At 57.6% G+C, this 13,376-nt stretch overlaps 1 protein-coding gene across 1 annotated transcript in view; it reads right to left on the bottom strand.

Moving 5' to 3' along the window:
* SHANK3 (SH3 and multiple ankyrin repeat domains 3) overlaps positions 1-13,376 on the bottom strand; it is a 46,528-nt gene that overhangs the window by 15,057 nt on the left and 18,095 nt on the right. The window contains 9 exon segments of the mRNA XM_033117551.1: positions 1,033-1,117; positions 1,700-1,830; positions 4,891-4,914; positions 8,838-8,918; positions 9,845-9,977; positions 10,077-10,201; positions 10,823-10,877; positions 10,879-10,909; positions 11,064-11,136. Of these exon segments, the coding sequence (XP_032973442.1) occupies positions 1,033-1,117; positions 1,700-1,830; positions 4,891-4,914; positions 8,838-8,918; positions 9,845-9,977; positions 10,077-10,201; positions 10,823-10,877; positions 10,879-10,909; positions 11,064-11,136 (738 nt within the window).

Here is a 13,376-nt window from a genome sequence, read left to right on the forward strand (position 1 = left end):
TTCACAGATGACAGCTGGGGTGAGGTGCACATGGCTGGATGGATGACAGGTGGCCGGATGGACAGAAAAGCAAACAGGTCTGTGGGTGGATGGACAGGTGAACAGGTGAGGGGACTGGATGCCTAGAGGAACCAGCAGTGGGCGGGGCTTGTTAGATGGCCAGGCCTAAGGTCAGAGAGGAAATGACCACGGGTGGGGCGTGACAGCAGCCGGGGTGTGATGAGGTCCCCAGGAAACAGGCGCAGAAGGCAGAGACTAAGGACACGGCCTTGAGAAGGATCCATATTGGTGGGGGAAGGACTGGACAGATGTCACTAGAACCAAGGGGAAAACTGGGAGAAGTTTCATGGACCAGGAAGCAGCAAAATCAAATGCTAACTGAGGTCAGAAAGGAGGGCTGCTCAAGTGTCCACCGGGAGGAAAGCCCTGGTGAGTCTGGTGGGAGCAATTTCAGTTTTAGGTACAGAGCAGGTGGGGGATGGGAGACGGCAAGTCCAGGTGACTCCAGAGAAAACTGGCTGTGAAGGACAGGAGAGGTATTGAGCAATACAGGTTCAAGGGGAGGGTAGTTTTAGAACCAGAAACATGGCATGTACTCAGGCATCCAGGATAGAAGACAGAAGACTCAGGGATGGGATGCTGGTGTCAGTGGGAGGAGTAGGAGGGGGTGACCACAGGATGGGAGCAGATGGATGGGGTGACCACTGAAAGTGGAGTAGTGGTTGGGGGAGGAGCGCCCACAGGATGGGGAATGGTGGATGGGGGTATGCGGGGAGACTCAAGGGTCTGTTTCACAAAGTATTTCTGGGTTTGGGGAAAGGCTGACCCCCACATCATGTCCACTAACACATGAGATTCTGAGGCTGGGGCCCGGGGAGGCAGGGCTCTGAGGGAAACTGGAAACCCAGGAGAGGTCGGGGAGGCAGAGGGTCCTCCCGCCCCAGCTCCACCTCATTCCTCCCCGCGGCTTCAGCCCCCAGCCCAGCCCCGCCCCACTCCTCCCACTGCGTGCAGCCCCCAGCCCAGCCATACCTACAGACTTGGTCCGTGGAATGACTTTCCGCAGGGAGCCCGGCAGCTTCTCTGGGCCTGGGAGGCCCTGGCGTTCAAACAGTGACTGTGGGAGTTGGGGAGCGTATATGGAGGTCCTAGGGCCCTGGGGCTCCCAGGTGCCCACCCAGCCCCACCATCCTCTTCCTGAGCCTAAGATCACACACCCCATGCACTAACTCCACGGGTGCTGCTGCCGTGGTGCCCGCACAGACAGCAGGGGCACAGCCGGTGGGGCCTGGGCACTGTTGTGTGGGGCTGATGCAGCCACAGCCAGAGCAGACCGGCCCTGGGCACCACCCGGTAAGGCTGGGGCAGCAGCTCAGAGGCACCAAGTGGGAGAAGTGGGCTGGGGGACAGACACACCATGATGTGGCATGAACAGGGTGCTCTAGCTGGTCCTGGCACAGAACCTGCCTCAGGCAGGAGGCATTGAAAGCCACAGCCAGCGCAATGAGAACTCAACACATGTCCAACTGTGGGCATTCAGGGGGCTGATGAACCCAAGTGTCTCCAGGAGAGGCTGTGGGTCCTTCACAAGCCCACCTGGAGACCTGGAGTGGGGTACAAAAGACGGACCCCCGCCCCAGAAAGTGCCCCGCCCAGCGTCACTCCCCGTAGCCTACGCCCCGCCCCCCAGGCGGCTCACGCTGATCTCCGCCGGGGTGATCCTCCGGCTGGTGGGCCGCTGTTTGACGGTAGCAGCTCTTGAGTCGGCGTCCGCGATGTCTGGCCTCAGTGTGGGCTCCGCGGCAGCCGCCAGGACCTCGTCTAGTTTCTCTGCACAGCCAAGGAGGCGCTGTCTCAGCCGCCAGGACCTGGAGCCCACCACTGCCCTGCAGCCACACCGCAGCGTCCGCCCCGTGCTGCCGAGGCCCCTGGGGCCCAGCTCAGAATCCTCGGTCCCCAGGCATACAAGCCCCTCACACACCAGAATGCGGACCCCGCTCCGGCCTGCCTCTGCGTCCTCAGGGAGGCTCCATGGGACCCCACGGACCCATCCAGGAAAAGCCTGACTGACCATTAGAGGACTGGGGCAGGGCAGTCGCAAGCCCAGGTCTTGCTGAGGATCACTGTTTTCTGTGCCTTTCATTTCTGTCCTCAGCACAGGGCACGACAGTGTGTGTCCCCACTACGCCAGGACGGACCCCGATGTACAGCTGAGGCCCACAAAAGTCGTGAATAAGACAGATGAACTGCAAACAGCCCAGCGCCCCACTAGGCCCCCAACACAGGTTCTGCACAGACCAGGCCACAGAACCTTCATCCAGGATGGGGGTGCCGAGCAGAGGATGAGGGGGGCAGGCTGAGGGGCTTCCGCCGGCCCCTTGGGAAGCGGTCGGGGGAGGGGCAGGAAGACCCAGGGGGAAAGCCACCAGACTCAGCGAGCCTCTCAAATCCATTATTTGAAAAGCTTTTTTGTTTTTAAATTAAAGCGGTTTGATGCTTTTAAAAGCGGTTTTTAATCATTAACGTGACTTGGTAATTTTGCTAAGCAAACACGTGTGTCTGAGAGCTCTCGGCTCTGGTTGGATGACTGGGGTGGGTCCACTCGGGTCCAGCACGTGGGGCACAGCTCCAGTGTCCACCTGGCTGTCACGCTGACCCTCAGCAGCCTCACCCACTCCACCTGTCAGTCAGGATCCAAATCCCAAAGCCCTTGCCGACTCTTAGGGCTGTGCCGCCAACCCTGGCGGCACGTGTGTCACGTCACCCTGTCCCTTCAGTCTCCATGTGGGAGAACTGTGGTCGGCAACTGCCACCTGCCCAGCAGCTGCTGAGGTGAGGAAACAAACTCCTCTGAGTAGTGGGAGGCCCAGACCAGACCCACCCCATACACTGACTGTCCTGGCCTAACATCTCTGTGACATTGTTTCCTCATCTGATGGAACAGGCATAAGTGTCCTGAGAATCGGCACCGACAAACGAATGCTACAGCTGTGCCTGCCAGACACGGCCGTTCCTGACCCCAGCGCCTACAGGCCTCCGGTCCCAAACAGCTGGTGCCCTTCCCTGGGGCCTGAGCACAGGAGCGCAACACGCTCCAGCGCACCAGCAACACGTGCCCAGCCAGCCCATCTCCAAGCCCCAAGGGCACAGCAGGTTCATGCAATAGAGGGTCCTCGTTTTGTAATGAAATGACTGCCCTTTGGAAGCCAAGGTCACCAGCACCACCTGTTAAGTCCTTGATGACTTCCGGGTTACAGAGCTCTACTGGGATCCTGTGCTCTCCGCCCACGGCAGCCACATGAAGACAGTGCCACCACCCCCATTCTACCCAAGAAGCGCTAGGAGACTGAGTGCCAGGATCACAGGCCCAAGATGAAGACATCAGACTGGCATGCAGGCAACACGCCCACGGGTCTCGGGGCACCAGCTCACCTGAGCTGTGCATTCAGAGGCTGTGTCTCTGGGCCCAGAACTTGGCAGAGACCCGACAGAGCGACCCTGTGGGGGTGGCGCAGCAGATACTGTTGCCACCGGGGGCAGTGCCCAGGCCAGATGAGAATTGTTTTCAAGGGAGAAAGAACCGAAAACTCTGAACTACAAGCCAGTGAGGGCAACACCAACCCCCAACAGAATCAGGGAATACCTTCTGAAATAAGCTCTTTAGACACTTAGAGGAGGAAGTGAAGCCCATTGGGAAGCAGGTCTGGGCACCACCCTCACGGACACAGCTGTCGGGACACGAAGTGTGTGTGCACAGGCAGACCCACTGTCTCAACAAGAGGGGGTGAGGGCCTGCGGGGAGATGACTCGCCTGTCACTGCCCCTACCCTGGGGGAAGCGTGCAGGCCACAGTACAGCACCCTGGGAGCCCCGCTAATGAGCAGAGGACAAAGCCAGTGTGTTCCAGAAATAGCTTGTGTGCCAGCCTCAAAGGTGTGCAGCCAAGTGTCCCTAGAGGGAGACCTCGTCACTGGTTTTAATGCCTGAAAAGACACTAGGGAAAGCACTTCATGTGGGAAAGGAGAACTCACAGGGCTGCAGGTCGTGCAGGAGAGCATGGGCTGCAAGATGAGGTAAGCATGTGCCCGGCGGGCCTCAGAGGTAGGGACGCACGGGCACCAGGCACATCGACAAAGGAGGGGCTGCAATCACCTCGGGCTTCTGTCTGGCCCAGACTCCTGTGCAGGAGAGGTGGACGAGGCTGGCCGAGGCCAGGCCCCAAGTGCTGGACCCGAGTCCAGGCCCAGACTCTGTCCCCACATGGATGCTGGACGAGGCTGGACACACGGGAAGGAGCCTCGGAGGACTTGGGGGCTGAGGCCTGAAGGGAGGAGCGAGAGGTGCCGAAGACAAGTCCGGACAATGTTGGGCAGGGAGCTCCAAGCCCCCACCCCAGGGCTGCGGGGCCCAGGCTCCTGCTCGGAAGGGACTGTCACACTGGGCTTGACTCCGAAATAGATCTGACACCAGGCACAGGGGACGCCAGAGCATAGGCAGCAGGAAGCAACACAGGGCAAGTCAAGCACCTGACACTCCCGTGCCCACCAGCCGTCGCCGCCTTCCACGGTCAGCATGTTCCACAAGCAAGTGCCACAGCTGGGCCCTCTGGACCCCCTCCCCGGCTCCAGTCTTCCACGAGCCCCTAAGCCCCAGGGTCCATGACTGAGCCTCACTGTCACACCCCCAGGTGGCCACACCCCTGGGAACTCCCTGTCTGTCTTTCTCCAGGTCCTACTGTGCCCCCACCAGATCCCAGGGAGAAGGTCACCAAGAGGGTACAGCCCAGGCTCCCAGACCACCGGGACTACAGCTGGAACCTCTCACACACCAGTACTTCCCTGCATAGGGTCAGGCGAAGCTGGGGCCCTGGGGACACAGCAGGTGACTCACCCCCTTTCCTTCTCCGAATGGAGGCTTGGAATCAAGAAACAGAGCAAAGGGGGTAAGAGGCAGGCTTCGTCCCTCAGCACCCGGCCCCCTTCCCCAGCCCTCCCAAACACCAGGACCTCCCAGATCCCTATAGCCCCAAACCTACACACGCCCATCAGACCACAAGTGGCAAATACACCCAATGCCAAGTTGACACACGGCTTGAAATGCAAGATGGAAACAACCACAAGCAGGGACATATGTTTGTGTGTGTGCACACACGCGTCTGCAGTCCACTCACAGATGTGACACATGCTCTCACACACACCTGTGCACATCCACACATCTACACGTGCACACACACGCACGCCCACTCCCACACATGCACACACGTACAGCCACCAATGTGCACACGCATATCCACCCACATGCTTGTGCACCTCCACACGCATGCACACACATATGGAGACATCCATGCACAACTAAATCATATTCAGTTCAAGTTTTTTTAGAGGAAAGGCAAAGCCCATGAAAACCAAGTTCTGAGGCCACTGATGGCTTCACTGGTCACTCTGGGGCATTCTGTGCAGTGTTTCTAACAGAGGGCAGGTTCGTGTGTTCACCAGGCCGCGGCCAGTTAGGCTACACACTGGCACGGCAGCCGCCCTGACATTCTCATCCCTAAAGACAAAGGGACCCAGAAATTCCAGGTTTATCGTGGGAAAGCAGACGGACAGGAGGGGCTTCGGACCCTGGCCTGGGTCCCCACTGGCCTCTGCAGCCCAGCACACCCTTGTTGAAGCTGAGTAGGTGAGCACGTGGTGACCAGAGGCACCCCAATGCAGGAGGGCACTGGGGGTGCTCTGCCCTCTTCCTCCTGCCACCTGTGTTGGAAGGGTCCCTGCCCGGACCCTCCCTCAGGGACCCTTCCTCTCCTTCCCATTTCTGCCAGCCTCCTCAACCCTGCATTTTGCGGGCGCCACCTCTGCTCACACCATCCCGCCCCAGGGGGCCCTTCCTTCCTGTCCCCTGCAGGACTGTGCTTCTCCCCGACCTTGTCAGTGGCAAGCAGCCACCCTTGCCACCTGGTTTTTCTGTCATCACACTTTTCTTTCTTTCCAGCCGTTGAGGCCATCTTCTCTCTAGACTACAGGACCCTGAATATCCGACTAGCTCTCGCCAGTGTGACATGCACCTGACACAGCAATGAGGCAGCACGTCTTATTTCTATACTTGCAGATACAAACGCTGGATGGTGGGCTGCCTTAGGAACGTGGGGAAATCCTGACGTGTCCTAGCTACCTCAAACCAGGTGTTTCTCAAGAAGGTTGGCAAGTGGGCTGGATTCCCAGGACAGCTGTCCCCTGGGAGTGGGAGTGACTCCCCACCCCTCAATGGAGCAGCGGCGAGCTAGTGCCCAGCTTCAACCAAAACTGTGACCTGGCTTAGCAGGAACGAGGCTCTGTGCTAAGCTGTCCCCTCGTCATCCTTCCCCACTCTGCTCAGGAAGAGCTGGTGAAGATGATGCTGACCTGAGCTGCAAGGCTGAGCCCCTGGAAGATGAGGGTCATGCGGCAGCAGAGGGAATACCCGACACGGGGCAGATAGGAAAGAGGCTCAGCTGCTCACTGGTTTCTTCAGACAGCAGCAGCCCAGAGGCCCTGGGTCCCTGGATTACAGACCCAGGCTGCCCACGCCCCCCTTCGCCCCTTCTGAGCGTGGCTATATGATAGCCTCTGGAAGGAGACTTCTGGGACTCACCCACCAGGCCCAGCTGCCTAGTGGTATGGGGGCATCCATCAGAGTGATGCATCCGCTCCCAGTGACAAGCCTTACACCCTTGGGACCCTGGGGCCTGAAGTGTGCTAGCTTCTCTGCCTCACTTGTGAATGAGTGGGCTTAGCTACGTGGCAGAATTCCCCACCAGGTGGAAAAGCATTTTCACATCAGTTTTTGCAGTCATTGTTCCATTGTCTTCTAGGATCTACTGTCCTTGTGACAAGTCTGCTGTCAGCCTAACCATCCTTTCTAAGTTCATCCAGCTTTCGCTGGCAATTAAGATTTCTTTTTGTCTACAATGTTGTGAAGTTTTACTGTGACAATTCCAGATGTAGATTCGTTTTTTATTTCCTCCTTGGGACTTACCCTTCTTCACAGTGGAGCCTCACATTCCTTTTCAGTAAATCTTAGTCATTTGTTCTTCAAACATCACCTCTTCCCCAACCTTTTAATTCTTCCCCTCTGGGACTACCATGAGGCTGGGATTTTCTCACTTGTCCTCCATACATACCCCTTAATGGCAATTTGCTCTTTTGCATCTCTTTATCTTTCTCTGTTGTGTTTTGAGTAATCTCCTCACATTTGTCTTCTAATTCCTATTTTTCACCGCTGGGTCTGCGGAACAACCAGTCACACTGCAGCGGAGGAATCCTATTTATCCCAGACACAGATTTTTTAACTTCAGTGGCTACACTTTTCACCTTTTGTTGTTTCAATAACAATTCTTTAGGGATCCTTTTAAAATTAACCTTTACTTTTTTTTTTTTTGGTATTGTCCTGTTCTTTCCTTATGAGTTCTGTTATTTCTCTTAGATTTCGTATTTAAGCACCTTATTTTGTCTTTTTCATTTTCTCTTATGGTTTCCAGTTCTACTGATGCTAACTCCACTTCCTGAGCTTGGTTCTAGCTCTCACCTCTCATGGGTCCACAATCACATCTCTTGGCTTTATGGGGCATCAGAACCCCAACCGCCAGACCTTAGACTCGAGATCCTGTCCTGGACTACGGAAGCACCAGCTTCCTCTCACTCTCTTGGCTCTAATTTCTCTCATTTTTGAAACCTGGGGAATTCCTCTTCCTTTGTTTGGAGTTGGCAATAAGTTTTTAAATTTTTTTTCTATTCAGTAGAAAATCCTGTCCGTGTTGGTAGCTGTCCTCCACATTAAACAAAAGTGCAGTCAGGCATACCTCCTTGAAAGAGGGAGGCTCAGCCTGTGGCCAGGACAAAGGTCAGGGCTCAGCCAAGGACCAGGCTCAGGGCTAGGTCCATGAGTAAGCTCAGGAATAATTTTAGGGGGCAGGTAGGGATTCTTTCTATGGTTGTGTTGTGGCTCAATCTGGAACCAGGATCAGGGCCTTCCTGTGGCCAGGACTAGTGTCAATCAGCCCAGGACTGGTATCAGCCTTCCTTCTATGGCTGAAGCAGAGCAAATTCTGGGACTAGGATTGGGTTTGAAGTATAGAAGGACAGAGCACGTGAACAGTCACGTGTATCGGGACATGCTCAGGGTCATGTATGTCAGGTCATGTCATGTATATCTGCACATACCTATGCTCAGGCTATTAACAGTCACATGTATGGAGACACGCCCGATCAGGCTACTGTGAGTCGCTGCGGCTGCGCCCACACGTGCCTGTCAAAGCCTGACACACTCGTGTGCCTGCTGCAGCTCACGAGGGCCTGTCCCATCCCTGTGCCAGTGACACTCACAGGGCCCTAAGGGGTCAGCGGCCCACTGTGACCACCTGCTTGACCATGAGCAAGCAGGTGCTGAGAGGGTAAAGCAAATGCCAAATGACACAGCCAGTGCCGTGCAGAGCCCAGGGCCCTCCTCTGCTCTTTTCTTACTTGGATGAAATGAAGGCGTGAAGTCAGACTGGAGAGCCACGGGCAGCACGTGCACACGCATGCAGACACGGGTGGGCCAGGCCCTGTCCATCAGTCCTGGTTGTCCCACAGTCCATCTCCAGCCCCTTGACCCTCACGCCACCCACATGTCGTCTGCCTCCTCACCCCACAGACACCCAACCCTCCTCCCACCACTTCAGCACCCACCCATTTACCTGTGACCTATCATACCGTCTGTCTGTCCGTCCTTCCTCCCGACTCGGCCTGGCTTTGGCGCCAGCTCACTGCGCCTGGCCTCCCACCCCGGCTGTGTGCCCGCCGCCCGCCCCCGCAGCTCACCCAGTTCCTCGAGCTCGGCCGTCATGGACTTGGAGCGCAGGGTCAGCGTGGTGCTGGGGGCCCTCTTGGGGGGCTGCGGGGCTGCAAAGAAGAGGGAGGCCTTGGACCTCCTGTCCAGCAGGGGGCAGCGCGGTGCGGCCAGCTGCAGGTGCCACTTGCGCTCCACCGCCTGGATCTCCTCGTACTCCCGCGAGGACGAGTCGCACTGCGCCAGGATCTTGTTCAGGGCTGCGACTGTGATGCAAACTTCTTCATGCGCTGGGAGCTCAGGGGTCGGAGGGCCAGGCCGGCCAGTCGAGGCCGTAGCAGGTGGTCAAGAGCCCCAGTAGGGGTCCTGGTGCTGGCCAGCTCCAGCCTGAGTGCCCACCCTGTAGGCTCCAGAGGCTGAGCAAGGGGCACCAGAGCCATGGGGTGGGGGCTGGGAGGGGTCTCCCGGCAGGCTGGGCTCTTGCTGTTCCAGGGCTCCCCCCAGGCCCTGGAGGTCCACTGCCCCTCAGGGGACCAGGGTGTGGTCAGCAAGCCCCGGCCTGGCGGGCGGGGCCGGCAAAGCCTCCTGAGCCCAGGCAGAGCCGAGACATCGCGGGGAGAAGACGCTCTTCCTGTTCCCTCAGGTGCCGCCTCCCCCTTCCCTCCGACAATAAGCGGAAGGCAGCGTCAACCTCACAGTTGCTATGGCAACCCCGGCCTCCAGGCAGCTGCTGGCAGTGCAGGGAAGGAGGGCTCTGCCACACCAGGGGCTAGGGGGGACACCAGGAAAGGAGGGGGCGGGGATCTGAGGAGGGCCAACCTGGGGTCAGGGGTTCAGAGGCTGGGGGCCAGGGTCAGCAGTCCAACATCAGGGGTTTGGAAAGGCACCAGGCCAACAGGGCGTTCGCCTATGTTCAGGCATCTGATTGTCAGCTGTCTGGGGTCTGGGGTCAGGGGTGGGCAGAGGAACACTGGCCTGGGGTCAAAGGTCTAAGGTCAGGAGCCAGAGGGCACAGAGGTCTGAAGCCTGAACCCCTCACCTCTGGCCGAGCCCCCATCTTCTTCCGGCTTCCTTGTCACCGACACAACCTTCATGACAAGACGGTTCCCACCCTGGCGGATCAGCGCCACCACCTGCTTGTGGCCAACCTTCACCACGTTCACCCCGTTCACCTGGGACAGACAGACAGGTGGGTGGGGAGAGGAAGTCCAGGTGTGTCCTCAGGCACAGAGAGCACCCCGCCTGGCCGCACAGGTGAGGAGGAGCCTCACCTCGATGAGGAAGTCTCCCGTGCGCAACCCGGCCCTCCAGGCCACACCCTCCACGTCCACAGACTCGAGATACTGGAGCGCGGGGAAGGCCGGCGTGGGCGTGAACTCCTCGATGGGGGTCTCTGCTGCGGGGTGGGGGGCGGCAGTTAGGGAGGTGCTTCACCACCGTGTCCAGGTGCAGGCGGCTGCCACGCAGCAACCACCCACGAGTGGTTTACATGCTGAACAGACGACAACTGGGGCAAAGTGACCTGAGGCTGGGAGCAGCAGGCGGGGGCTCAAGAAGAGACAGCCCGGGAATCTGGGACATATCCTGGAGAAACTCCCCACTCCCCCCACCAAAGGCCCCCCACTCAGTGAGGCCCTCCCTCAGTGAGGCACACGCAGTAGGTGTCCTGGAAATCTATAAGGAGAAAGAATCACTGCTTTGTAGGGAGACATTCCAGACCAAGAATACAGCAGAGGGGCAAGGAATGGTGGGGCAAGAAGGAGAAGTGCAGGAGAAGTGTGAGGCAGAGAGCAGGGGGGAGGCAGGGGCCGGGGGGAGACGGGGTGAGGTCGATGCCATGGACACAGGCAAGGCAGGGGACTGGGGAGAAGCAGAGAGCAGGGGTGAGGCGGGGAGGAGAGCAGAAGGGCAGAACAGAGACAAGACAGAGAAGACGCCCGAGCAGTTTTCAGCAGTTTTCCTGTCAATTTGACATCCCATCCCCACACACTCACGCTGCCCCCGAACCCTTCATTACCTTTGGCCCCCCGGAGCACGAAACCAAAGCCCTCGTGGTCCCGTTTCTGCAGGACAAGCCACCTTGTCGTCAATGACATAATCGCTGACGGAGGAAAGCAGGGAGGGGTGAGGAGAAACCTGCCAGGGAGCATGGCTGCCCGCGATTGACCTGGACCACCCCTCCACCCTCTGACCTCTCTCCCCCAGGCCTCCCTCCACATCTCACATTCCCATGCACGCCCCCCTGCCCACCAGTACCTTGTGAGGTGAGGCTGTCGTAGGAGCCCACCGTGTAATGGCGGAAAAGTCGCTTTGTCCGGTCCTCCCGGGTTTCTGAGGGGAGTGCAGTTGCTAGTGGAGGGTCAGGTCCTCCAAGTGGCCTGAAGTGCCCCTTACCATACTGGTCACCAGCCTCTGCCCACAAACACACTCCTGGCCTGGTTGTGCCACGTGAATGGGGGTGCTGGGCTTCAGGTCCTAAGGTAAGAGGGCTGAGGGGACCACATGGGACGTTCTTGGTCTCGGGGTCAGGGTCCAGGACGGGCGGGGGCTGCGGCTCACCTCTGTTCGATGCACAGGGCAGACTGGACAAGGCCAGGGCCATCCACAGAGAGCCAGAAAGGCCCAGCGCCACGAGCAAAGAAGACATGTGCATGCGTGTGTGTGTGGCCCGCACTTGTGTAGTTCTGTGCTCACACATGTGCCTGTGTGTGACCAGTCCTGTGCCCGTGTCACACTATATACCCGTGCAACACTGGCACGGAGGTGGCATTGTGTCCTTCACTGAACCCCTCACAACGGCCCACTGATGGTCTATCTCATGGGTCTCCTGCTCCAGACCCTGCCTCTGAGTGCGCAGGGGGTCCAGGTATGGGGGCTGGGTCCCCTTCCCTGATGTCACTGCATCCCAGAGTAGTCCCATCTGATCTCAAATTCCCCTCACAGCCACCGCAGAGCTGGCCAGCTCTGTGCCTGCTGTCCCACCCCTGGCCTCACCTAGAAGCCTGCAGGTTCTAATCCACACCTCCAGCCACTGCCCTTACTGCCCACACTCACTTCTCTGGTTCTCCAGGACCTCGAGAGACCCCGAGATGCTCCTATCACCTCACATTTCATCCCTCAGCTCCTCCCCTCATTCGCTATCATTTTAGCATTTCTCAAGATTAATTTATTCATTTGACAAGTATTTATTGAGCTCCTAACTACACACCAGGCATTGTTTCTTTTTGGCTCTGAGAATCCAGCAGAGAACAGAAGAAAACCCCAACCGACCCTGTGGCGTTTACAATCTATTCGCACAGAGAGCGAATAAGAGACAAGAAACAAGTACGCACCTAACCTGTCAAATGCTGGTGCTGGGAAAAAGGCAGGCCCGGGTACAGAGAAGTTTACATTGCTAGGGGTCACATGAAGGCCTCCCCAGGAAGACAGAGTTGGAGCAAAGGCCATAGCCGTGAGTGAGGCAGCCATGGTCATGTGGGTGAAGGGCTTCCTGAAAGCGGGGAGCTCAGACAAAGCAACACGCAGGTGTCGGCTTGGGGTAATTTGGTGGGACAGTGAGCAGTTTGCCCAGCTAGAGCAGAGGGAGCGAGGCAGAGAGGGAGGAATGAGATCAACCAGAACCTATAATTTCTGATGACCTGTGAGCTCCTTGTGGGTAAGGAACCACATCTCACTCACTCTATTTCTCTGATCCTAGCACCTAGCACAGCACCTAGCACATAATAGACAGTCCAAATGCTAACTGGACGGACAGATGGGTGAAACAACTGGCTCGGTTGAGTGTGGATGGGTAGATATATGAAAGATGGATGAAATGAGATAGACAGATGGAGGGAAAGAGAGCAGGGGCCAAAGGGTAGTAGATGGGTGAACAGATGGATGACTGAGTGGTTTGATTGGACATGGGTGGGTAGGTACATGAGTGGGTGGGTGGGCAGATGGATGAGTGAATGCATGGGTGGGTATGTGGGTGGGTGGATGATGGATAGATGGGTGGGTGGATGGGTGGATGGATGGATGGTGGGTGGGTGCATGGGAGGGTGGGTAGGTGGATGGATGGTGGGTGGGTGCGTGGGTGGGTGGATGGATGGATAGGTGGGTGGATAGATGGGTGGGTGGGTGGGTGGATGGATGGATAGGTGGGTGGATAGATGGGTGGGTGGGTGGGTGGATGGATGGATAGGTGGGTGGATAGATGGGTGGAAAGATGGGTGGACAAGTGGATTGATGGATGGATGGTGGATGGATGGATAGATAAGTGGATGAGTGGTTGTATGGATGGAGAACATATAGGTGGATGCATGGATGGTGGGTGGGTGGGTAGATGGATGAATGTGTGGGGGGGTGGATGGATGGATGGTGGGTGGGTGCATGGGTGGGTGGGGAGATGGATGGATAGGTGGGTGGATGGGTATATGGATGGAGAACATATGGGTGGATGGATGGATGGTGGGATGATAGGTGAATCAAAGGAGGGATGGGTGTAAGAGTAGATGGAGCAGTGGCTGGGTAGAAAGAAGAAATTGCTCCTGGAATATCAGGAGACACCAATGCCAGGAAAGTACTGGTCT

The sequence above is a fragment of the Rhinolophus ferrumequinum genome, chromosome 10 (genome assembly GCF_004115265.2).
Source record: "Rhinolophus ferrumequinum isolate MPI-CBG mRhiFer1 chromosome 10, mRhiFer1_v1.p, whole genome shotgun sequence".
Lineage (NCBI taxonomy): Eukaryota > Metazoa > Chordata > Mammalia > Chiroptera > Rhinolophidae > Rhinolophus > Rhinolophus ferrumequinum.